A 25,093-nucleotide genomic window follows, 5' to 3' on the forward strand; every position below is an offset into this window, starting at 1 on the left:
ATGCCATTTTGCAAAATTGTTGCTTTTATAAGGGTTCTTGAGAAGTCCTAAGGGACAAAAAATCTGGCTAAGTTAGCTGTTGATATGGGTCTAGAATATCTGCAGTAAAGACACTGATACTGAGTTGAGGGAATTGCGTTAGCCCTACATTTCAGCTTCGTTGTTGTTGTTTAGTCGTTTAGTCGTGTCCGACTCTTCGTGACCCCATGGACCAGAGCACGCCAGGCACTCCTGTCTTCCACTGCCTCCCACAGTTTGGTCAAACTCATGCTGGTAGCTTCGAGAACACTGTCCAACCATCTCATCCTCTGTCGTCCCCTTCTCCTTGTGCCCTCAATCTTTCCCAGCATCAGGGTCTTTTCCCGGGAGTCTTCTCTTCTCATGAGGTGGCCAAAGTATTGGAGCCTCAGCTTCAGGATCTTTCCTTCCAGTGAGCACTCAGGGCTGATTTCCTTAAGAATGGATAGGTTGGATCTTCTTGCAGTCCACGGGACTCTCAAGAGTCTCCTCCAGCACCATAATTCAAAAGCATCAATTCTTCGGCGATATCTTAAAAACTTGAGCTTTATATATTATTGAAGCTTTATACTAGCTGCTGCTTCATGAAAGATACCGTTTGCCAGTCTTGTAGAAGTATTTTTTGAACAAGACATTTAACGGCTTCCAGCAGAATATTAAAATACAATGATATATTAAAATACAATACAATGATATATTAAAATACAGTGATCCTTTTGACTAAAGGCTCAGTTGCGGGATGGAAGGAGATTTAAAAAGCTTTCTTTTCCCTTGGTATAAGAAATGCAACCTGTCGCTTATGCAAACCTACCACAAATGAATGAAAGGCTGTCATAGTGTAAGGGTTGAAAGCAGATGTCTGAGGCCTTGACTTTCTTTTCATGGACTGCATAATTTCCATGTATGTAAGCTTAATAAAATGTGCATAATCTTAACCCATTACAGTAAATTCAATAGTTCATTATATATACTTGTTCTCTGGGTGATAGTGTCACTAGGAAAGGTGAAGTGGAAAGAGTAAACACCCAAGGCTGCTTTGAAATATAATTGTCTGGTGCTAAAACATGTGATTTTCCAATAAAATTGTATTTTATGTAATTGGCTCGTTTGCTCTCTGGTTATCCATTTAACTTGCTTACCACAAACATCTGTACTTGTGCTTAATTGCTATGTGTACTGAATACTAATATAGTTAAGCTACAAAAATAACTTTCAAAAACATTTAAACTTGTAAATGGAGAAGAATGTTTAATGAATTTGAGTATTTTATGTTCAACTTTCACGAAGAACATGGCTTTACTTGCCTCCAACCCATCCGAGTGTATGGAAGCAAATAATCCTATGAAAGTTAAGATAAAAAACAAAACAAAACTTAATTGTATTAAAGCAAGACCCATTGATGATGGAATTCAGACTTATGCTTGAATTTAGCACTGGGAATGGTGTTCCCCTCATTAAACAGATTTGTATTCGGACCTGCTCATAGAAACTAAAAATATTACTCACCCATCATGTTATTTGATAAGCAAGACACTTCAGATTTCTGGTTGTTATCTTATGTCTCTTGTTCCTTTCCCATTGCACAATTCTGTTTGGTTTAAGTTGTTCCCCATCTGCAACAGATCCTTTTAGTGCTATTGCAGCTTGGTAGCTTAATCCATTCAAACGTTAAAGGAACAGTCATTTGGGGCAGCTTTTATTTAGGTTCTGGTGCTCTGCAATGCCTTCTTTGCCCTTAATCATAATCTCCATTCTGTTGAAATGTAAAATAAATATTTAAAACTAGGGCTGTAACTTCAATTGCTACATTAACCAGCTAAAGTTTTAGTTACTTAACTGGCAAGGCACAATTCTAATTAGGGTTACAAGTTTATTTTTGAAGGCTTCTATGATGAAGAATACTAAAGATGACTTTTCCTTCTAACAATGAGCAAGTTGCTTTTATTTATGAAATTTATCTTGCACTGTACTTGCATCCGTTTCTCAAAGGTATCACTTGATGTATTTTAATTTATTTAATCTGTTAAGAGGCAAATTATAGGTTAATAGTTTACTAGATTGTCATTCCTACTGAAATTGAACTACTTGATTACTTGATCTTGAGCAATAGCAATTATTTTTGAAAGCTGGTAATCTCTCTAATAGATTTCTTTGCAACATATATATAGCTACAATATATATTTAGTCTGCTTCTATACTTAATTTTGTCATATGAAATGGTTGAACAGTGTATGCCATATTTGATCAGTAATCTGTAAGTGCTTTTCTTCCTTTTATTTAAAGCTCCTCCTGAGTTTCTGAAGCAACCCTCTAATATTTATGCTCATGAATCCATGGATATTGTGTTTGAATGTGATGTGACTGGGAAGCCAACTCCAACAGTGAAGTGGGTAAAGAATGGAGATGTGGTGATCCCTAGTGACTACTTTAAAATTGTAGTGAGTATATCTTTAGTATGTATCCTATGGCTTGATTTCCTTGTGTTTTAGCTAAACGTATATAGCGCTAAATTGGGTACATTAATCAATGTATGCTTGAGCCACCAAACTATCGATTTTCATTTTCTCTCTCTCCAATAACTGCATAGTCACAATAGTTTGAACCTAGATAGGCAGAAAGACCCTTTAAATTTAGAGGATCAATTTTGTGATGGGGTATGGTAGAAAATAGGGACGCGGGTGGCGCTGTGGGTAAAAGCCTCAGCGCCTAGGGCTTGCCGATCGAAAGGTCGGCGGTTCGAATCCCCGCGGCGGGGTGCGCTCCCGTCGTTCGGTCCCAGCGCCTGCCAACCTAGCAGTTCGAAAGCACCCCCGGGTGCAAGTAGATAAATAGGGACCGCTTACCAGCGGGAAGGTAAACGGCGTTCCGTGTGCTGCGCTGGCTCGCCAGATGCAGCTTGTCACGCTGGCCACGTGACCCGGAAGTGTCTCCGGACAGCGCTGGCCCCCGGCCTCTTGAGTGAGATGGGCGCACAACCCCAGAGTCTGGCAAGACTGGCCCGCACGGGCAGGGGTACCTTTACCTTTACCTTTATGGTAGAAAATATGCTGGTCATACAAGTTCACCCACACTTCTAATTGTACTTTATCAATAGAAAAAGTATGGCAGACCTTGCCAATGTGACAATAGGTTGCATCCTCATGCTAGGACACCGAAAGCTTATTCTAATGCCTCATGTGAATGTGCTTTGTGAAGTATCTCTCCCATCTTTGGGGTGTTTGTTGCATTCCATTTGGAAAAATGGGCCTAAAAGGTTAAGCATCATCATCACCATCCTTCAGAAGGTGGGACAGGCACTCCTGACCAGTTTCATTTTCCATTGATGGTCTTTTTAGGTCTTTTCAGGAGCTGAGCTGTGTTAATTTAGAACCCTTTTCAATTAGAATAGAACACTGTTTAGTACATACAGCAATTCTGTCAGTGCCCATTAATGGTTGCCAAATATTGCTGTTTTTCTAACAGTTGTGCTGATCTTGATGTTGTGGAAGTTGAGCACTGAAGTCCAAGAGCTCTTGAACACAAATGTAATTTAGAAGTGTCATGAGGCATAAAAACATTGTTTCCCACGTTTCCCCCACCCTTTGAAGCCTTTGTAGTTTTGACTTCTCCATTTTAGTGAATATTATATTATGCCATGTATGTGTTCTCTTTTAGAATGAGCATGACCTACAAGTTTTAGGTCTAGTGAAATCGGATGAAGGATTTTATCAGTGTATTGCAGACAATGATGTGGGAAACATACAGTCTGGAGCCCAGCTGATAATACTTGATCATGGTAAGAAACTAGGGAAACTTCCCCAAAAGTGGGGAAGAATAATTTCAGGTTTACATTCTTTTCCACAAGGAATTCTCTACTCAGATATGAGTGACAGCTGTTTGCTCGTGTTATAAACACATTATCTTTGTAAAATAAAATTTCTAAATGTGTTCTCTTTAGTTTAGTTTGAAACAAACTTTTAGATTGCAGAACATTCCTTCAGCCTGTGAACATGATAGATCAAAGACACACCATGATTTGTCTTTACTGTTGCATTTTATAACAATATAATAATTATCAAGGTAATTGGCATTGATAAAGTGAATAATGATTACTTTTCAGTAGTTAAATTACATCTTAGTTATCAAAACTATCAGCTGTTAATAATAATAATTCCTTCAGTGGCCAGTTAAAGCAAATTCCTTTAAAAACATTTATGATACAATTTTAATAACATTCCAAAAAACACTCATAACATTTATTAATCACAACCCCGTGTTGCGATTATCTGATATCATTTTAATTAACCAGAGCACTTGAATGCATGGCACTGGATTCTATACATGCAGTTAGTCTCTTGGTGGTTCATCCTTCAGCAGACTCTTAGAAGTGTTCAATAGCCATCCTGCAGGGAGTTTTGTGTGTGTGTGTTCTACATCATCAGAAGAATCTTTATCATATCAATAGAATAAAATAAAATGTACTGAAGACAGAGGTAAAAATTTAACTATACAAAATATATTCTGGAGGTTCACAGTGTGTGTGTGTGAGAGAGAGAGAGAGAGAGAGAGAGAGAGAGAGAGAGATCACAATGGGGAAAGATTGGGACATATAATCCTAGAAAAGGATGGCATCCGTTTGACATATGCTTCTCTTGACAGTGGAGTGGGCTCCCTTATCCTTAGCCTTTCTATTGACTGCCAAAATTTACCTCAGACACATAAAGACTTGTGGCTTTCACACAATCTTTTTGTCACTCATCACCCGAAGATGTTGCAAAAGAAGGCCCAAGAGACCACCATAACCAGCTGGATCAAGGCCTCCATCATCCTGGCCTATGATGCCCAGCATTTATGGCCCACTCTGCCAGGGTAGTGGTGACTTGGGGAGCCTTGGCTGCTAATTCGAGAGATCGGTAAGACAGCCACCTGGGCACCCCTCCTCATTTACTACAAAATGGACATTTATGCCTCATCAGAGGCTGCCTTAGGGCAGAGTTTCCTTCAGAAGGTAGTTTCTTCTCAGCAAATGGCTTATAGGTGCTCCCCGCAGTACTTTGGGCTCCGGTAGATCCCATTGTGACTGGATCCAGTCATAACAGGAAAATGGGTCATTGGGTACTTAGCATGAAGGATTGTTTTCTGATAGACAGTAAGAGCCAGTCTCTTCCACACTGCAACTTCCTCTTTTGATATGTAAGCCTATATTCTGAAAAGGCTTCAGAGCCTTTCTCTGCCCTCCTCATCTCTCTGCCTCTGCATAGTTGTGCATGTTATAAAGTTTTAGTTTTCAAGGTTATTCCGTAATATAATGTCCGTTAAATAGGACTCCAAGGTTTCCAAAGGACATCTTTTAAACTTAGTCACCCAATGGAAACTGGAGAGCTCCAGAAAGTGGGAGTGAGGGGAGGAGACAGCATGCAAATTCACCAGGTGGTTTTCCTGTCTAGGCTAGCAGGACATCACTTGTCCATCAGAAAAAGATACTTCACAGTAAGTACCCAGTGATCCATTTTCTATTCATGATAGTTTTTGAAGCTGGAGAGACATTCCTACAGCAGCATGTTGCTAAATGGCAAGTACATCTGTATTATAGAGGCTGTCTGAAGGATTGTATTTCCCTATATGAGCCTGTCTGGGCTTTGAGAATTTCGGGGGAGGACTTTTTCTTCATTCCTCCATCTGCACAGGCATGTATGGTGAGGACACAAGAGAGGACCTTTGTGGCTGCTCCCAGATGGGCGAACTCCGTTCTATGGGAGGTCACGATAGTACCCTCTCTGCATTCCTTTCACTGGCAAGCAAATTTTTTTTGTTTAAACAGGTCTTTGGTCATGAACTGACTATTGTGGCAGAATTTTGGAAGGGTGGGTGTTGTACTTATGCTTTTGAATGGTTTTAAGGGTTTTTAAATTTTTTTAAAAGGGACATGGGTAGTGCTGTGGTCTAAACCACTGAGCCTAGGGCTTGCCAATCAGAAGGTTGGTGGTTCGAATCCCCGCGACGGGGTGAGCTCCCGTTGCTTGGTCCCAGCTCCTGCCAACCTAGCAGTTTGAAAGCATGTCAAAGTGCAAGTAGATAAATAGGTACCACTCTGGCGGGAAGGTAAACGGCATTTCCGTGCACTGCTCTGGTTTGCCAGAAGCAGCTTAGTCATGCTGGCCACATGACCCGGAAGCTGTACGCCGGCTCCCTCAGCCAATAAAGCGAGATGAGTGCCGCAACCCCAGAGTCGGTCACGACTGGACCTAACGGTCAGGGGTCCCGTTACCTAAGGATTTTTTTAGTGCTGTTTTTCATAGGACTACTTATTTACTTGCTTTTTAATATTTATATTTGTGTATTTTTAGTGGTGTTTCTTTTACTTTATGCTGCGAAGTGCCTTGGGAGAGAGGTGGGATATAAATGAAATAAATTAAAAATAGAGCTGTGAGATTGTCTCTGTGGTTGTGACGGGGCTCTGTAGCATTCTACTATTATAAAGCATGACAGTTCTATTACAGTTTGTCCTATAAATATGGAATTCATTAGAGAATCTTCTTGGTAAGCTGTCAAAGGCTTTTTTTGGGAAAAGAATAAAATCTAAAAAATGTGACTAAATGATTGAGGTTGCTGATATTTATATTTACACAATAGTATGCATGACTATGCTTGATTTTTCTAAATCTTAAGAAAAGAATATTTTTTTAAAAAAATAATAATCTTAATGAGGTACTCTTTGCTTTTTCTTCCATTTTATAATGCATAATTTCTGACAGAATTTGTTTCAGGCACAGTGCAGTGTTTATCCATGGATTTGTTGCTTCTGAAGGAAGTAGATAAATGTGGCTTTTTATTGGCTCTGTGTAAAAACATACTGTGCCTTTGTGTTGCTCTTATGTTAACACTGGTATCTTATCTAAAATACAGCATAACTTTGGGTTGAAAGGATAGGAAGAGTTGCTTTCCTTTCTGAATTTTCTTTGTATGATGCATTGATAATGACACACCTTTTTGATTATTGTACATGACAGGAAATTTTTAATGACTTCCTTTAAAACAAAATATGTCATGGGTGTGGGAGGAGTGTTTTTATCACACTTTTATGACTTCCTTTAAAAGTTTACGTTGGAAAAAATTAAAACATTCTCCCTGCCAAAGTGGCATAAATTTTTATGGGTGGATTTGGGGATGAGCTCAGAAAGTACTCATTCTCATTTCACAAAACTTAAATAGGCAGTCAACTATTAAAATCTTTAAAAGTGTTTCATTACATTTCCAGAATAGGTTACAAAAATAGTAATGCGAGGCAAACAAAAAACGTGGATATCTGTGTTACATTAGATCAGTCCGTATCAAGCTTGAGATAATCATGTAATTTGAGAAATAAAAAGGGTCCAATCTTTTTGAATCAGAGTTGTGGTTCGAGGACCCGACCCCCACAATGTGAAATGAATATGCAAGGACACGTGATATAAAGTTAATGGGCAAGAAAAGGCCACAACTTTATTGATTACAGCAGTGAAAAGGTATTGGCTTAGGCATTGGATGTCTAAAACAAGGGGGTTTATTCACCAGTAGGTGGAGCCTGTTGATGCTAATCCAACTATAGGCTCTCCCCTGATGTCACCGAGGGTCGTGCCATGGCCTCCCGCCAAGCAGGCATCGGACAGAGTACACGATCGCCAGATTCCTTTAACGGAATACCCAAAAATTGAAGGCATAGGTGATGGCCACACCTAGCCCTTCGACACACCACAACACATTATTCCAATGCCTAACCTACCCACCAATACCACAAAAGTGACGATTGCTACGAGGTAGGCGAAAAAACCAAAAAGCCTAATGCCAAATGGGAAAATTCCTACCAGGCCCCCTGGACAACCAGGGCGACCAACCTAAGTTCCATAGCAAGGCCAATGAACTAAGACCCTGAGCTAAAAGGGAGTGGAGGGTGGGTGACTCGCGACGAGACGACGGAGAAGAATGAGGCCGAGGAGAGGCTGGCGCCGCAGCAAAAGGCTGCAGTAAACGCCCCCTCGGAGGCACCTGGTTGGGTGCCTGCCGAGGGGCGTGGGCGCCAGCCAGGTGAGAGGAGGAGTCAGGGGGCTAACGCCCCCTGCTAGGGGCGGAGCTCGGGCTCCCGCCCACAACCACTCCCCTCTCTTCCAGGGAGGAGAGTTTTTCTCCTTATCATAGCCTTAGGGCAGCACTGCATATTATGATTCCTGCAGAATACACCAGTGTGGTATAATACTTGCGTTCCCCTGAAACAGTTACAGGGCTAGCATTGCTATTAATTTAGTGCTCTCAACTTTTTTTATTGAGCTTTCCTATCACCCGCCTACCCCCAGCCACACACTTTTCTTTTTCATTCATCTCACTCTTTGCTAGCCAAACTTATTTATTCTTCACAGCTTCCAAGAACCTTGAATCGCCTTTGAAATTGATGCAAATGTATAAGTAGTACTTGTGGCAACTAACAATTGCCTCCAGTTGACACTTGAAAATATCGCTGAAAATAAAATAAAAGAAGAAATAATGCAAGATCTGTTCTAATAATATGTTAAGCAGATGCAATTTCTAAGGGGAAATTATTATTGTTGTTTAATATGGTTGTAGAAGCCAGGGTAGTATTAGCCTGCTATTGGAAATAAAATTACAATCTTTCTATTTGGGAACAGATGATCAAATTATGGAGTTTAGTCATAATGGTTATGCTAATGAGTTTTCATTAGGGTTAATGAAGGGAGACGGAGGCTATACAATTTTAAAGAAAAAATGATATTTAGTGAATATTGAATTCAGCTCTCAGGACAACTAATTAAAGACAGTAATTGTTTCACTGTCTCATAAGGAAAAGTATTCTTTGAAAAGATTGTGAATGTGTTAGTGTACAGTAGTAAAAAGTTTTGTATAAATTTGAAAATATTCATTTAGTATTTTATTGGTGTCAAAACAGAAAAAGGTTACCTCACCATCATACATTTTGCCCTCCTGACCTAGTTGTGCTAATGTTAATGATAAGTAACAACAACAATAATTTGTTACTTGTAGCCGGCCCATCTGACTGGGTTCCAACAGAAAATAACAGCACAGTTAAAATTCAGATATTAAAAACTTCCTGATACAGGGCTGCCTTCAGATGTCTTCTAAAAGTCAGATAGTTGTTTATTTCCTTGTCATCTGATGGGAGGGCATTCCACAGGGCAGGTGCCACTACCAGGAAGGCCCTCTGCCTGGTTCCCTGTAACTTTACTTCTTGCAGTGAGGGAACCACCTGAAGAGTTGGACTTCAGAGTCTGGGCTGAACAATGGGGTTGGAGACGCTCCTTCAGATATACTGGGCTGAGGCCATTTAAGGTTTTAAAGGTCAGCACCAACACTTTGAAGTGTGCTCAGAAACATACTGGGAGCCAATGTAGATCTTTTAGAGCCTAGGTTATATGGTCCTGGCGGCCACTCCCAGTCACCATTCTGGCAGCCACATTCTGGATTAATTTTAGTTTCCGAGGCACCTTCAAAGGTAGCCCCACATAGAGCGCACTGCAGTGGTCCAAGCGGGAGATAACCAGAGCATGTACTACTCTGGCGAGACAGGGCACAAGGGTCAGCCGTCATACCAAGTGGAGCTGGTAGACGGCTGCCCTGGACACGGAATTGAGCTACGCTTCCATAGACAGCTGTGTGTCCAAAATGACCCCTAAGTTGTGCATCTGGTCCTTTAGGAGCACAGTTACCACATTCAGGACCAGGGAGTCTCCCACACCTGCATGTCCCCCAGAAACAGTACCTCTGTCTTGTTGGGACTCAGCCTCAATCCGTTGACCATCCTCCACCTGTCTCCAGACATAGGCCATTTACCGCCCTCACTGGTGTCACTCAGAAAAGAGACCCTTTCTCCTGTGTGCTATTCCCAGGTGGTTCAATAATCTGGGCACAGCAAGTTACCTTGGCATAGAAATATCTCCTCCTATTCTGTTTTTCTTTACTTTTTCTCAATCATGTTGTTAAAAGAAAAACCCTACAAAGGCATTTAATCAGTATATTTTTTACTTCCCTGGGTACTTAGTTGACTTTTTGCAATCTGCCCACACACATCATTTAATAAGGCACCTTCCTCTTGTGTCCCTTATTCTTATGCATTTAGCCTCTATTACTTTGAGAAATCCTGGGCCATTTTCTGCCATTTCGGTGCTTAAATCAGCTTACAAATAATTAAAACATAAGGCAGTAAAACATTGCATAATTTTCTATTCGTAGTAAAATGTTCATGTTTTAGCTAATTTACAATAATAAATAGTTCTAATTGAATCTATTCTTAAATTAGATGAGCCTCAGCAGTGTTTATTGGCCAGAGCTCCATATTATCTACTTAATTGAGCTTTCAGTTGCATGAAATTATTAAATAATCTTCTGAACTGTTGGAGTAGAATTAAAAGCAAAAAGAGGCAGCTAATTGCACAATAATTTTAGCTGTACTGCACCATTTCTTTCAAATATCCTTGAAGGTATATATACATGGAAATATATTGCAGGGATTCAAAATATAAAGAACTATTTATGTAAAGATTCGCTCGAAACAGGGAAGCCTTATTTCTAGGTCTTCCTTAGAATTGATTGTACAAGCTGTTTAAAAATAAATGCTTGCTCTCCTTTCTGAATATCTTCATTGATTGGCTGTGTACATATAAAATGTGTTTGTACACACACATACGCACCCTTCATATTTTCAATTAATTCACTTTCATCTTAAAATACTTCCATCCTTTTTCTATTAATGCTCAAGGAGCTTACAATAAAATTAAAACAAGAAGTTAATTGTTCATTGTTATTCTTATTTTAATGCAGTGGCACTTCAAATAATTTGTGAAATTAAGCATGCCAGGCTTGCTCTAATAATGATGGCATGCAGCACGATAGCTAGGTGCTGTTTAATCATGAGGAATAATGATTCATGAAGAGAACACGTTACTGGAGTGAAAGATTGAAACTCTTTGGGGGTAGGGGTTCGTGGATCTCCTGTTCATATTCTTCACATACTGGCTGGAAATGGTTTCAAACTACCTTAGGATTCTCACACTCCTTTAATAGATGAATTCACAACTGAGCAACTTAAAATATGCACAAAAGAATCACTACACCAAGCTAATCAATGTCTTATTTTATTCTTATGACTAGTATAAACTTGTTTTTTCAGTTATTCAAAGAAAAATTGAAGTTCTTCTTGAATTATGCTTATTTGATTGCAAATTTAATGATTTTCTAATAAATATTTCAGTGCAAAAAAAGCTTAAATGTCAAACTGATGTTTTCATTCTGAGGTGCTACTTTATCCTCAATTTTCACCCTTCCCTTCCCACTTCCATTATAATGGAGATTTGACTGCCTGCTCTATAGTGACGTCTCCTTTGATATTTCCCATTAGTTTTCAGTAGTTACCTTTTTTTGCCTGCATGCCAACCTTCAGTTTAATGGCCTTTTTTGTGTGTTCATTTTGTTTTGTTTCCCATCGTGGTTTTGTTTATTTCTTTTTTGGTTTTTTCTGTTTTCTCTTTAAATCGTCGTGATGTATGCCCTTCATATTCCCCAATGTTTGCACATGACAAGATGTTGCCATCCCAACATTACCTCCCACTTCACTGACCAGTGCCACTACTGACCATCTAGCACCAGCTACAAGTGGACCGTTGCCTTCTGCCCCTCGAGATGTTGTGGCTTCCCTTGTCTCTACCCGCTTCATCAAGCTGACCTGGAGAACACCTGCATCCGATCCTCATGGAGACAATCTCACCTACTCTGTGTTCTACACCAGGGAAACCGTAAACAGGTATAATTTACTTTTTTATATACAAATTTACAATATTGTAATTTCTTTACTTGACTGTTTTTAAGCTTTAGATTTCTTACCTGTACCACTCCAAAGGCCTGGTAAGAAGTTCAGAACTTTCCAGCTAAAATAAAATGCTGTGACTTTTTTTAAAAAAAAAGAAAGACACATTTTATGTAGTTGCTTGGAGATACACGGGCTCAACTTGAATTTTCAGAGTGAAGAAATAAGGATGAGATGTTGTCAGATAGACACTTGTGGCTTCATCCTGTTTGCCTCTTGCCTTGCTTCTTGTGAGAGTATCTGATGAGGAAAAAACAATTTGTGTCTGTCTAGTGCATTTAAACACTCTTAAGAACACACATTGAAAAAGTATTATTGAAACTTCAAGAACTGACTTTGCAGATGAGTTGTTTGGATCTTAGAGCCATTGAATCGGCTTTGTTTCTGAATTGTGAATTCTATTCTTTGAGAATACCCTCCAAGTGAGGAATCATGTATTTCTAGAAGAATCAAACTGGCTGTCCTTGGTATAGCACTTATTTTGGGAGCTTTGATTTTGTGGGACATCAAAACTACTTTAGTTGGGAAGGAGTTCTTTAATTATGTGGGAAGCTGTGGAAGGACTGTGGTTTAGTGAGAGAGCACATGCTTTGTATGCAGATCATCTCAGGTTCATTCCCTGGCCTCTCCAGGTAGGGCTGGGAGAGACATCTGCAACTGTGCAGAGGTCTACTCAAAGAATAACACTTACAGATAAGCAAATCCCATTTCCCCATCAGTGCTTTGTCATTACTCTGTCCTGTGAACATTATTCTGAACTAATACTTTCCCTATGGTGCTATCATTTACTGCTTATGTGTACCAAATATTTTCTAACCTCAAGTCTTTTCCTATGTGCCTTTTTTTTTTTAAGGGAGCGTGTTGAAAACACAAGCCATCCTGGGGAAATGCAAGTGACAATTCAAAACTTGATGCCTGAGTCTGTGTATGTTTTCAGAGTGGTAGCTCAAAACAAACACGGGCCTGGAGAAAGTTCATTGCCACTTAAGGTGGCAACGCAACCTGAGGGTAAGCTTTAAACATTTCCACCCTGTTTGTTGCTGTTGCTGTGGCAGATGGTGTTAAAATGTTTGTTTTTATCCTTTTCACACAATGCAGTGGTAGCTGTGCTCTGATTATTTGCTATATAATTCTGTATAATCACACTTGTATCACTTAAGCCTGGTTCCTTTAAGATATGCTCATGTTATGTTAAAGTCAGTTGTCTATTTTAATGATTTAGAGATGATCCAGTGAAAGTTACCCTACTTCTAAGCCTACATTGCAAAAAAAATCTCAGCATATTATTAATAGGACAATCCTATGCATATTCACTCTAAATAATTTCCACTTTGTGCAATATTGCTTAATACCTAGCAAGTGTGTTTAGGATTGCAGACTAATTCTTATGTTGAAATTAGTAGTATTTAAAAGATAAGACTTCTGCCTGCATAGTAACAAAGGAAGTTTAGTTTTGGGTGGATCATGTTCTAAGCATGGGTGCAATCTAATCTTGCATCGGATAATCCCTTACGGATAAAATTCAATTTAAATTTATCTTTGGATGCAAAGTTTTATGGCAATGTTAAGCTTCTTGTGCAGTCTCATTATACTTGAGATGAAGCACAAAGTACACTTATGTCAGGAAGAAAAAGAAGTTATGGAGCATAAAATCATAGAGCATAGAAGTCAAATTTGCTTTAAAAACTCCCAAGTTTGAATTATGATATGAGATACCACAATCAACTTAAGCATGGCCTTTTAAAAAACCAATTTAGCATAAAAATTGCCTCTCTAAAAACATTTTTAATTGCTAAAGTCTGGCCATTCTTAGCCTTCTATTTTCAACATCCATTCAGCTGTGTGCTCAATTCATGGAGAGCCAAATTGGTTCCAGAACATGTCCATTCACACTGTTTCACTTAAATTCTGTTTAGAATTTAAGAACTCTTTGCTTTAGATATGCAATATAAAGTGTAATGAAATTTTTTTTAGTAATGCTTATAATACATCTTGTTTATTTTTCAGTTCAGCTTCCTGGCCCGGCCCCTAATATTCGAGCATATGCAAACTCACCCACATCAATCACTATTAGTTGGGCAACACCTTTATCTGGCAATGGTGAAATCCAAAACTACAAGCTGTACTACATGGAGAAGGGAGCAGACAATGAGCAGGTATGATGCATAGCATAATATTAGCAGAATTTTAGGCTTTTTTTACCTGTAGTAAGATTACTGTTTTCATTATAGTTCTCATTTCAGAATTTGGATGTTATTTTGTTGGATTTTATTAACAGACAAACAGCAGGAGAGAATACCTTTTAATATTTTGCAGCAAATGGACATGTTGCAATTTCTAGACAAATTCTAGGTTCACTTTTTGAAGTTTCACTCTTTGAAGTATTAAAGCTATTGCAGGTAAACTGAGGGTAGAATCCAAATGTTTCTGGACTCGTAATTCCATCACCCCCAGCTAGCATGAACAATGATCAGTTATTATTTAACCACCGCTGAGATAAACAAATGAGATTCTCATAAACATGTACTAGTTTTCTTTTACAAAAAGCATCCATTGATTTACTTAAATGCCTTACCGCTTAAGACTTTTATTGCCTTTTTTTTTTAACTAGATAGCCTGCAGGTCATTTATTTCAACTAGTGTTGAGCTGTGGGGGTTTGATTTCGTCAAAACACATTTAAATTTGAAAACCCTACCCAATGGATGTCGGGACCAGAGTGTTCACATATTCAGGAAGTTCTGCCCTCACTTTCCTGATTGGCTAGAATCATGCACATGGCTAATCTAATTCAAAACAGATTTGCCCTAACTCAAAATAGATTTGTTTGCCTTTGGTGAAGAAAGCATATAGCCAAGCCTGACTGACTTCATAACATTGCTAAGCCATCATATTTGTTATGTCACTGAGGCAAAAGCCGCTGGGTGAACAGTGACAGAGAACGTTTTCAAAGGTGTGGCAAACATTTCAGCATAGCTGTCAACTTTTCCCTATTCGGAATAAGGGAATTTCCCTTTAAAAAAGGGAAAAGTTTACAGCTATGCAGTCATATTTTGGATCTCAAATGCCTTGGCTCCCAAACAAATCAGCTCTCGATCAAAACCCGGAAGTGAGTGTTCCGGTTTTTGAATGTTTTTCGGATACCAAATCAGAAGCCATGCCTTGGTTTTCAAACGGTTCCTGGAGTCGAACGGACTCCCGGAATGCATTCTATTTGAGAACCAAGGTATGACTGTATAACATTTTTGAGAGCCATGGAGATTTCTTTGGTCAGGACTCTACTCTGTGTTTTAATTGGGTGTGGGTGTGGGTGTCAACTATATAGATATTTTTAAATAAATAACGAAAAAAAGAAAGTTATGGTAGCCTTTTTTCAGACAGCCATCTAAACCATGGTTATATTATACAGAATGTGCTGCAGCAAGTACTGAGCTTTCCTTCCTCACTTCGACTTTTCACTTTCAATTTTAAGTAAACTTCAGTTTTATATTACATTATATTAACTCTGGGAACTACTGTTTATTTTAACCCTAGTTAGTTTACAAAGCAGGCTATCAAAGCATAGTTTGATAGCCAGCTTTGTTATCTAACTCGAGTTAGAATAAACTACAGCTCCCCTAATTTATATATGTGAAAGCTTTCTCTCTGCTCATGCACAGATGGTAGATGGAAATGTGAATCTGAGGTTCAGTGTGGCTTGTTCCTGATTATCTAACAATGATCTAGAGATTATGATGAACAGAAATCAACAAAGCATTCATAGCAGTAGTCTTTTAATCCCTGGGTGTTTAAAAGATGCATCCCGGTTTACATCTTTTCAAATATAGGACATTGATGTTGGAGGTCTTTCCTATACAATCAGTGGTTTGAAAAAATACACAGAATATAGTTTCCGAGTGGTGGCCTACAATAAACATGGTCCAGGAGTTTCCACACAAGATGTTGTTGTTCGAACTCTGTCAGATGGTGAGTATCTTCTGATTACAAACAAATTGCGGACAATTTCCTAATTTAAATGGATTTTTAATTGCCGAGTTTGGTTTCTGCATTATGGTACTATACAGGAAAAAGAAACACAACAATGGCACATTCTCCAGCTCTGCCAACTGCCAACTGCTCCCACCAGCCATTGTTAGGTTACATCTATCTTAGTGCAATCTGAATGAGTCTTGCTTGTTTGACTGCTTTCTCCCACAATCTGCCAGTTGCAGATTTACCAGATGTTACCACCAGCCAAGTTTTCTCTTCTCTTCATCCTTGCTTTGAAGAAGACTTAGGGCGAATTCAAAATCTTGCACACCATTTTGTGGTATTATGGTTGGCCTGTTATTGGATATTTTCTTATGGGCCAACACAGTTACCTGTCACATTCAGCATTTTATTACTCATTTCTTTCTTTTAATTTTTTATAATTCTTTACTTTCTTACAATTCTTTACTTACCCATTGAGGATAAATGTTTTAAGCCAGTACACATTTAAAACAGCTGATTTTATTACATCATGGTGTGCTGTTGCAATTTGGTTATAAGTATGATAGAAATTCTTAAATTCACTATTTGGGCTGATTTCTATGTGGCATGTCTGTTTGTAGAATTACAGCATATTGTCTGGGTTTCTGTGTGTGCAACAAAGTGATTTCGCATTCACAGAATGTTTTCATAGGATCATTGTAATACTAGTAACATGATGAGACTATATCTTATACAGTTCTCCAGTTTGCTCTACACATCTTTAGACTGCAGTTGAAATAAATATTGCTAAAGTTCTTAAGGTGCTGGGCCACTTAGCATTCTGCAAAAAGTCTATTAAAGAATCAAATACTTCTATGATTGACCTTACCTACACAGACTGCTGCATGATTCCCTGCCCTGGCCTAGCTGCCTTCCAGTCAGCCTCCACTGATACACAGTAATTCTGAATAGGGTGCAGCTGGATTATTCAACCATGCCCAGTGCGGCAATGCAAAATAATGCCCTGTCCTCCAAAGAGACTGTATTGCCTCTCTACATGAGTAACTGCTGTGACTGGCCTAGAACCATATCTCATGGTGTGCTTTTCTGAGGTCAAGTAAACCTTTTTTTGTGTGTGGATAAGGTAAAAGTTGACTCTGTCAAGTCTAAGAATGAAATATGCTTTCAATTTTTATTGAGGAATATTCTCTGGCTATCAGAAACTAATGTTGCTGTATTTCAGAGTATGTATATTATATCAATAGCCATTTTTGTAGACTTTAAAGAAATTGTTCTCTTTATGAAATATATATCCTTCCTGTCTAGTTGCTCACAGAATTTATATAGAATCCGCAAATAGTTCCTATCCACAAATTGGTGAGGCCCAGACCTTTCTGGTTCCCTGTAAGCAAACTACTGGTTCTCAGTCCATTATTGAGTGTTTACTCTCTGATGGTGCAGTGCAAGGACTGGTTCATGCTGTAAAATATGTAGTCTGTTACTAAGAATCCCATAAATATGGAGAGGCAATATAGAATATCATAAATTATACATAACTTAATTCATTTATATAATTTATTTTGACACTCACTCTTGAATAACTTTCTTTCATGTTTCTAGTTCCCAGTGCTGCGCCCCAAAATCTAACTCTGGAAGTGCAAAACTCCAAGGTAAGATACTCTCAGTTTGTTTCTGTATAGATATACTTGAAGAATAGAACTAGCCCAGATCCTCTAGCACTTGTTTTCCAAGGGGACTCTCCACATGACAATTTCCCATGTATTAGCTCAATTTACAAATTATGGTTTGGATGAACAAGCAAGCATGATGGTGTGTGCACATCTTTTTGGCTTAGAACAAACCTTGGCTACAGTTTCTAGTTTGTTTGGAATGACACAAACCGTGCCTGGGTTTACAGAAAATTCTAAGCCAAACCATGGCTTAGTTCTTACTAGTACAGCAGCAGCAGCAGGACCATGGGAAGAGTGAAGCAGATGTAATTTTCATAGTTTTACTTAGTATTGTGTGTGAACCAGACCATAGATCTTTATAATCCTGAGTTGCCTGTTTTTCTTAGCCCAAATGCTGAGCCTATGAGCAGTAACAATTTTTTTGTTTCTATGTATCAGCTGGTTCCTTTGGTCATCTACATTTTTTGAATGTTTTGGGCAAAATTTCAGTTTGCATGCTTAACACTGGAACAGGTATTGTCTAGTGTCTTCTATTCTATTCAGTGTGCAGCTGGTTAAGCAATTCTTTGCTTCAGAAACAGTGAATACAAGTATTTCCAATATTTCAGAGTATCTTTTGGAGATTATTTGGTATGGAAGAGAAATAAAATTCAGATTTGACATATACTAGTGCCTGCAAATTGTTCATGGTCTGCTACTTAATTCTTAAGATGTGAGGGTATAAAAATCAAATACTGTTCTCTGCAGTCTGAACTGCAGAGCTGCTTCGAGATACATCATTTTAATGCCTAAGGTGTTATGTAAGTTTGCACACAATATTGCAGATTACATATAAATTGTTTCCTGAACCAGTCTAATGGAGATTGATGAAGCATGAGAATTAGCATAGTTTAATGCAAAGAACATGATTTATACTGCCTTTTAACTTCCCACAGAGCATTATGATGCATTGGCAGCCCCCTCCTGCAGGAACACACAATGGGCAAATTACTGGCTATAAGATCCGTTACCGAAAAGTAACTCGCAAAAGCGATGTGACTGATATTGTTGGGACACAACTTTCACAGCTAATTGAAGGTGAGTAGGCATGCATTCTTCATCCAAAAGTAGAATCAGCTAATTACAGGTTCTTTATTCTAAGCAAGGCTATTTAGCATGTGCTTTTCATAGTAAGGATGGGCAAAGAGATATTTTCTGAGATGTACAGCCACAGTACAATACCACTGATAAAGAGTATACTCTTTATCAGTGGTATTGTATGTTGTTGTTGTTGTTACTGTTGTTGTTACTGTTGTTGTTTATGAAGAATCATAAACATATAAACAACAATAACATAACTGTTGAAAGGGACATAATTATAATATTATAAGCATACTGTAAGATTAACCAATTTTGGTAACTAAAACCACCACCGTTTTGAAAAAACAACCACCAGTGATGCAGGATGGATGCCAACTGGGATAAATGACATGAGCACTGAAAGTGCCTTACTTGTAAGGTGTGAGATGATTTCCCATCCTGCAGCATCCTTTATTTAAGGAGTGGGGGATTGAATCTATCCAAATTCTCTCCCACCCCCCTGGACCAGCTTTACCACACACCTGTCAGTCAGCTGATATTATAAAGAAGGAAGAAGCCGCTATGCTCACCAATCATGTTTGGATCTTTGGCCAGACCATCCTTCTTTGAACACCTGCTTTACGCACCAATCAATAGGTACTGGAAGTGTGCCATCAGAGAGACTCCCTTTAACTGTTAAAGAGGATGTACAGCAAAAGGTTGCCTCAAATCAAGGATCAGGTATTAATTTTGTACTGCCTCATAAAAGGTGTGAACAGAGACTCATATAGCCACTTCCAGATCTCAAGTGGGGCTCTTTTGTAAACAAACCAACAAAACTGCAAAGGTAGCATTGCCCTGTGGTTGGCTGTTGGGAAGTGCTGACCAGATGGCTTGCAAAGCACCTTGTGCCTTGCTTCCAAAGCACCAAAAGTTGACTGCATTTTATGGAAGGCCAAAAATAATCTTGGGAATAAAGCAAAAATGGGGAACCTCCAGCCCACATGTGTGATTAAGCCCACCTGTCTCCACCATTTGATGAACTATGCTGTTTTTATCAAGTCACTCCCATCTCTCCTATACCTGATGTCATATATGGTATTAGGTGAGGAGCAAGTAAAACTGGGCTTTGCAGGCACCGCTGATTACCCATGTCCTTTTGTTCACTGGTTGTCTTGGTTGCCTTGCGGTAGTTTGTGTGTTTACTGTAGTTGGTTCATTTTACCTTTTAAACTCGTTCCTTCTTCATCTTGGGTATTAGTGGGTAGTTCCCACTTCTTCTCTTCAGCCCTGTCTTCCCAGTCACAGAAGTGGGACCTAACTGAGCTAGGAATGTCCTTCTAACCTGTGCTATCAATATGTTGATGATGCCTAGTTCTATTTCTCCTCGTCATTGGAGTTTGGTGAGACCATGCAAGTTCTGGATTGGTGTCTGACCACTGATGAGTTGGATGTGGTCCTGGTTATGGAATACTTGTTTTTGTTGGCTACTATGTTATGTATTTTTGGTTTTTTATATTGTAAATCGCCCAATGATCCTTTGCTGAAAGGTAGTATAGAAATTTAATTAATAATAGTAATAATACTCCTATAACTATCCATTTGGCACCAACTTAACTATCTTAGATGCCAAATTAAGTTTATTTTCCTGTGCATTTAATTCGTAATTAACTATTTGCCATTACTCAATTTTTAGTATTTTTTTTTTGTTCATTTGGATTTTATTGGTTGAATTGCTGTGAACCACCTTAAATTCTTGGTTATGGAGAGGCAAATAAATAAATAGGCAAATATGTTTTTAAAAGACACATAAATTAACTCCCATTTTTCAGAAGTGTAAAATGTTCCATTAAGTAATTTAGAAAGCCCCTTCTAACAAGACTTGTTTTAACCAGTTCAGTGAAACTGAGCTGACCTCTGTGTCTAACCAACTTAGTCCCAGGGTAGAGCATGAAGGCACATTCAGCCATCACATTCCTGAAGCTAAGCAGGTTTGAGTCTGGTCAGTGCCTGGATGGTGACCACCCAGGAGCCACATATATGGCACCTTGAATTGCATGATGAAGAAAAGGTGGGATATAATAATGTAAGTGCTCACATACATGGAGGAGTAGCATTATTTAAAATGATGGGAATCTGGTTTATTTAAGGCGGTTGATGATGATGTGAATGGGTTGGGTATCAACTCTCTTTATTTTTTACCTGGATTAAGTACTCTTTGAAGAGGACATACAATGGGTTCCTATTCTGCAGATAAAATATGAGTAAACCCTCTGAAAACAAAGTCTTCCAATTTGCCATAAACAAGTAGCCCACATGCTCTTTTGCTGTTGCCTTACAGGGAAGGTCAATGTAATGTGTCAATCCTGTCACAAACTGACAGATAATCTGTGTCGATTGAATCAGTTGGAGTCCTACTGCAAGTATTGTTGATTTCCATGCATAGCCTCAGGTTATGCTTGAGTAGTCTAAGAGGTGAAAGGCCAAATTGTAAAACACTTAGCTTCCTAGATCTGTGTCACAGTTGACCTAAATTATATCATCGAAAAAACAGCTATATAGGATATTCATTTAGGCACACACTTAGTTTCATTTAATAAGCTATTTAACTATCAGGTTGGATAAATTGTTGATATTTTAATTGGAAGTAATGGCATCATATTCACTGTGGGAGTTCTATTTTCATAATGCTGATTTTTTTTTTTTTTTGTATCAGGTCTGGAACGAGGAACAGAGTACAGCTTCCGGGTGGCTGCTTTAACGGTCAATGGTACAGGACTACCTACTGATTGGGTGTCAGCAGAAACATTTGAAAGTGATCTTGATGGTATGGATATAAAGATGCAGCATTAATGTTACTATTAAAAATGTGTTTTAACAGTGCATGCCCAGGGAGAAATGTGGAGATCCCCCCGCTTTTGCCAGAAATGAAAAGTATTTCATAGAGCATTGGGGGTGGGGTGGAGTGGGAAGGGGAACATATCGCTGTTGCTGAGAAAACTAGGCTGACGTGCATTTTAATTTGATTGCAGCAGATTTTTCTTTTGTATATTTACTTATTTATTTATAGGCTTATATACCACATACTAAACAAAGTATCTAGGCAGTGCACATAGCACATCCAGAAAACAGCACAGGAATACTTAGTCAACATCTGGACAAACTATACACAATAGCCAATTGTTGAGCTATACATTAGAAAAACCCTGCGTAAAGAGAAGAGTCTTGATTTGGCATTAGAAGCAAAGTACTGATTGTGCCTGCATAATATTAACTTGCATATGTTCCACAGCCTCATTTCAGACATACTAAACACTCATAGTATCAAGGCAAATATCAAGTGGCACCCTACCTATCCAGTGGAACGTAACAATTGAGCAGGTATATATGCTGCATGGCAATCCCTTGAGTAAGCTGGTTTTAAGCTGTTCAGGGCTTCATATACCAACAGTTTTACCTTGAATTTGGCTCAATAGCCTATAGGCAGCACCTTAGCAAATAGGGCTGTGTTCCACACTGCACTGATGGCTTTGTTTTCCTAAATGACATTTCACATTCACTACAGGATCTCTGATTGGGTTTGCTAACAGATCTGAAAAATGTAAAAGACCATGGAGGGTTTCTGAAGGCCTTTTCGATTCCCCTCAAAATCAGTTTTGACCTGTAAAATATTGTACAATACACAGTGGGTACAATACAATACAATACAATACAATACAATACAATACAATACAATACAATACAGCTAGCACTATCTAGTGGCCACAACAGGGGTTTTGTGCTATTTCTTCCTCCTCTGTTGAATCCTTAAATATTCATATTGTTGAAGAAGCGTAGCAACTCAATATTACTGCTTAACAAGCTAATAAAAAGCTTCACATTTAATGTTTAATATAGTTAAATAATGTTCTTTCTTTATTATAGAATCTCGTGTTCCAGAAGTTCCAAGTTCCCTACATGTCCGTCCACTTGTAACTAGTATTGTTGTGAGCTGGACTCCACCTGAAAACCAGAACATTGTGGTCAGAGGTTATGCTATAGGGTATGGTGTGGGTAGCCCCCATGCACAGACCATCAAGGTGGATTATAAGCAACGATATTATACTATTGAGAATTTGGGTAAGGGAAATACAGTAATACTGATGACTACATTTTTCTTTGATATTTTTCTGAGTAAAAGTATAAAGGCAATGCTGACTTGTATGTGTTGAGAGTACTGACTTTCTATCACCTGATTTTGCTGCCTCCATCCACACTAAGGGTGTCCAAAAACAATTAAAAAGCAAATATATTATAGGGCATGTTTTTAGCATTGATTAGTTATGAGGCCAGAATTAATATAGCTAAGTTTATCTGGGTCTTTTTTATGTGTAAAGGGTTCATTCTGATTTTAAAAACAACAGTGGATGTATATTTCCCTAGAACAGCAGTTCACACCTGAAAGAAATAAAATACTTTCATTTTATACTCTCGTGATTCATTTTTTTCAGTTGCCAAGTATGGCTGAAACTATTTTACCAATCAATTGAAGAAATAACTAAGAATTTGTAGTATCAAATAATATTCTTTTTTCTTTTTCTTTAGATCCCAGTTCCCATTATGTCATAACTTTAAAAGCCTATAACAATGTTGGAGAAGGAATTCCGCTGTATGAGAGTGCAGTTACTAGGGCTTATACAGGTAAAAGATAATGCTTGCCTATTTTGTTGTAGGGGACGTGGGTGGCGCTGTGGGTAAAACCTCAGCGCCTAGGACTTGCCGATCGCATGGTCGGCGGTTCGAATCCCCGCGACGGGCTGCGCTCCCATTGCTCAGTCCCAGCGCCTGCCTAGCAGTTCGAAAGCACCCCCGGGTGCAAGTAGATAAATAGGGACCGCTTACTAGCGGGAAGGTAAACGGCGTTTCCATGTGCTTCGTCACGCTGGCCACGTGACCCAGAAGTGTCTGCGGACAGCGCTGGCTCCCGGCCTCTAGAGTGAGATGAGCACACAACCCTAGAGTCTGGCAAGACTGGCCCGAACGGGCAGGGGTACCTTTACCTTTACCTTTATTTTGTTGTAACTCAAAACAAGCAGCCTTGAATCTTGATATTGATGCTGCTTTAATGTATTACCGTTTGTGGTTTATTATTTTTATGTAAATAATATATTAAATCACAAACCATTTTACGTTTGGTCCAAGTCCTTGGATTTACATTATAAGAGCTCCTGTCAAACTTTAATGTTGACCAATGCACAAATTATATGCATTTGTTTACATTGTTTTCATGCAATGTTTTAATGCAGAATTTCTCACTTTGCAATCTTCCAATCACAAATACATCCATACATGTATGCTTGTGCCTTTTGAACATTTGAAATGTGATGGGTATGTTGTATACATTACTGCAGAAAACACCAATGGAACACTGCTGTATCATCATGTATTGTGTGCACTTATTCTAACTCTCTCTAAAATACTTGTTATATTAAATAGGTATTCAGAATAATAAGTATCTAGAGTTAAACTGCTTATGAATATGCTGACTTTAGCTTTTAAGCAGAATAATCTAATAACCCCTGTGATACTGTCCACCTGTGACTAATGTCAGTTTCTAGCATGTCGCTTGGCAGAATTCATCAAAAGAAAACTTTGGGCATTTTTCTGGATCCAAATGGAGGACATTCCTCTGATAGGGGTGACACTTACCCCTGGTGGTGACAGTCAGGGTCCTACAAGGCCTTCTGCCTCCACTACAGCGGGGAGAAGTAATCTCCCTCATCAGATTGGCACTGTCTGTGGTTGGTAAAGGTTTGGGCCTGATAAGTTTTCATGGAGTGTTTTTTTTCTTGTACTGTGGCCAGTTGGCCAAATTTCTGTAAAGCAGTTTCTGGCTGTGGCGGGTTAGAATGGAGTTTTTTTGCTTATCCCACCAATAAACTAGTTAGGTGGGAATATCGTTTTCAGAGCAATCTGTGACTGCTCTTTCTCTGTGAACGCTTGGAAGAGGCTGTGTTTTGCAGCTTCCTACTCTTGTCTGTCTGGGCTTTCCAGCTGACCATCCCCTGATGGATTGTCCGGTTTGGTCCCACCTTTTCTGTCAGGCATTCCAGCTATTCCTGCTAGCCAGATCACTCGTTCTCTGCGTAATTTTGGTGGCCTCAACCACATGCATTTTGAAGAGGTTCAGCAGCTGTTAATTGGGTCCCGTTGATAAACTGTTTAGACAAGAGTGCTCAGGAGTGGGGTTTTTCCCTTCTGTTTTTTGTCATTTAATTTTTTTCTGCCCCTTGTGATCTATTCATATTTGGTGTTTTTTCCTCAGTTTTTGTAGAGGGTCTCCCTAAGTATTGGAGCTATTGGGCTCATTGCTCCCCTTCTCTTACTCTCAGCAGAGGCAGGTTGGTGGGCACGTTTTCTCGTGGTGTGAGGGGCCCTGACCTTTTTTTATTTCTTTGATGACTTCTTCCCCCTCAGCAGCTTTGCCTCTGCAGGGAGTAAACTTTTGGACTCTCAGCATTTCTATCTCTGCAGGGTCTGGATCCAAGG

The 25,093-nt window shown here is 39.0% G+C and overlaps 1 protein-coding gene across 10 annotated transcripts in view; it reads left to right on the forward strand.

Annotated features, from left to right (window-relative positions):
• NEO1 (neogenin 1) overlaps nucleotides 1-25,093 on the forward strand; it is a 104,568-nt gene that overhangs the window by 50,690 nt on the left and 28,785 nt on the right. For 6 of the 10 annotated variants that reach the window (XM_053366036.1, XM_053366030.1, XM_053366027.1 and 3 more), the window contains exons 6-16: nucleotides 2,302-2,456; nucleotides 3,673-3,793; nucleotides 11,584-11,803; nucleotides 12,720-12,874; nucleotides 13,874-14,022; nucleotides 15,692-15,830; nucleotides 17,436-17,485; nucleotides 18,442-18,583; nucleotides 21,282-21,392; nucleotides 22,490-22,684; nucleotides 23,150-23,245. In XM_053366036.1, coding sequence (XP_053222011.1) covers nucleotides 2,302-2,456; nucleotides 3,673-3,793; nucleotides 11,584-11,803; nucleotides 12,720-12,874; nucleotides 13,874-14,022; nucleotides 15,692-15,830; nucleotides 17,436-17,485; nucleotides 18,442-18,583; nucleotides 21,282-21,392; nucleotides 22,490-22,684; nucleotides 23,150-23,245 — 1,533 coding nt within the window. The remainder of the gene's footprint in view (nucleotides 1-2,301; nucleotides 2,457-3,672; nucleotides 3,794-11,583; nucleotides 11,804-12,719; nucleotides 12,875-13,873; nucleotides 14,023-15,691; nucleotides 15,831-17,435; nucleotides 17,486-18,441; nucleotides 18,584-21,281; nucleotides 21,393-22,489; nucleotides 22,685-23,149; nucleotides 23,246-25,093) is intronic. The other 4 variants (XM_053366037.1, XM_053366032.1, XM_053366035.1 and 1 more) reach the window with 1 other exon arrangement.

This window comes from Podarcis raffonei, chromosome 14, assembly GCF_027172205.1.
Source record: "Podarcis raffonei isolate rPodRaf1 chromosome 14, rPodRaf1.pri, whole genome shotgun sequence".
NCBI lineage: Eukaryota > Metazoa > Chordata > Lepidosauria > Squamata > Lacertidae > Podarcis > Podarcis raffonei.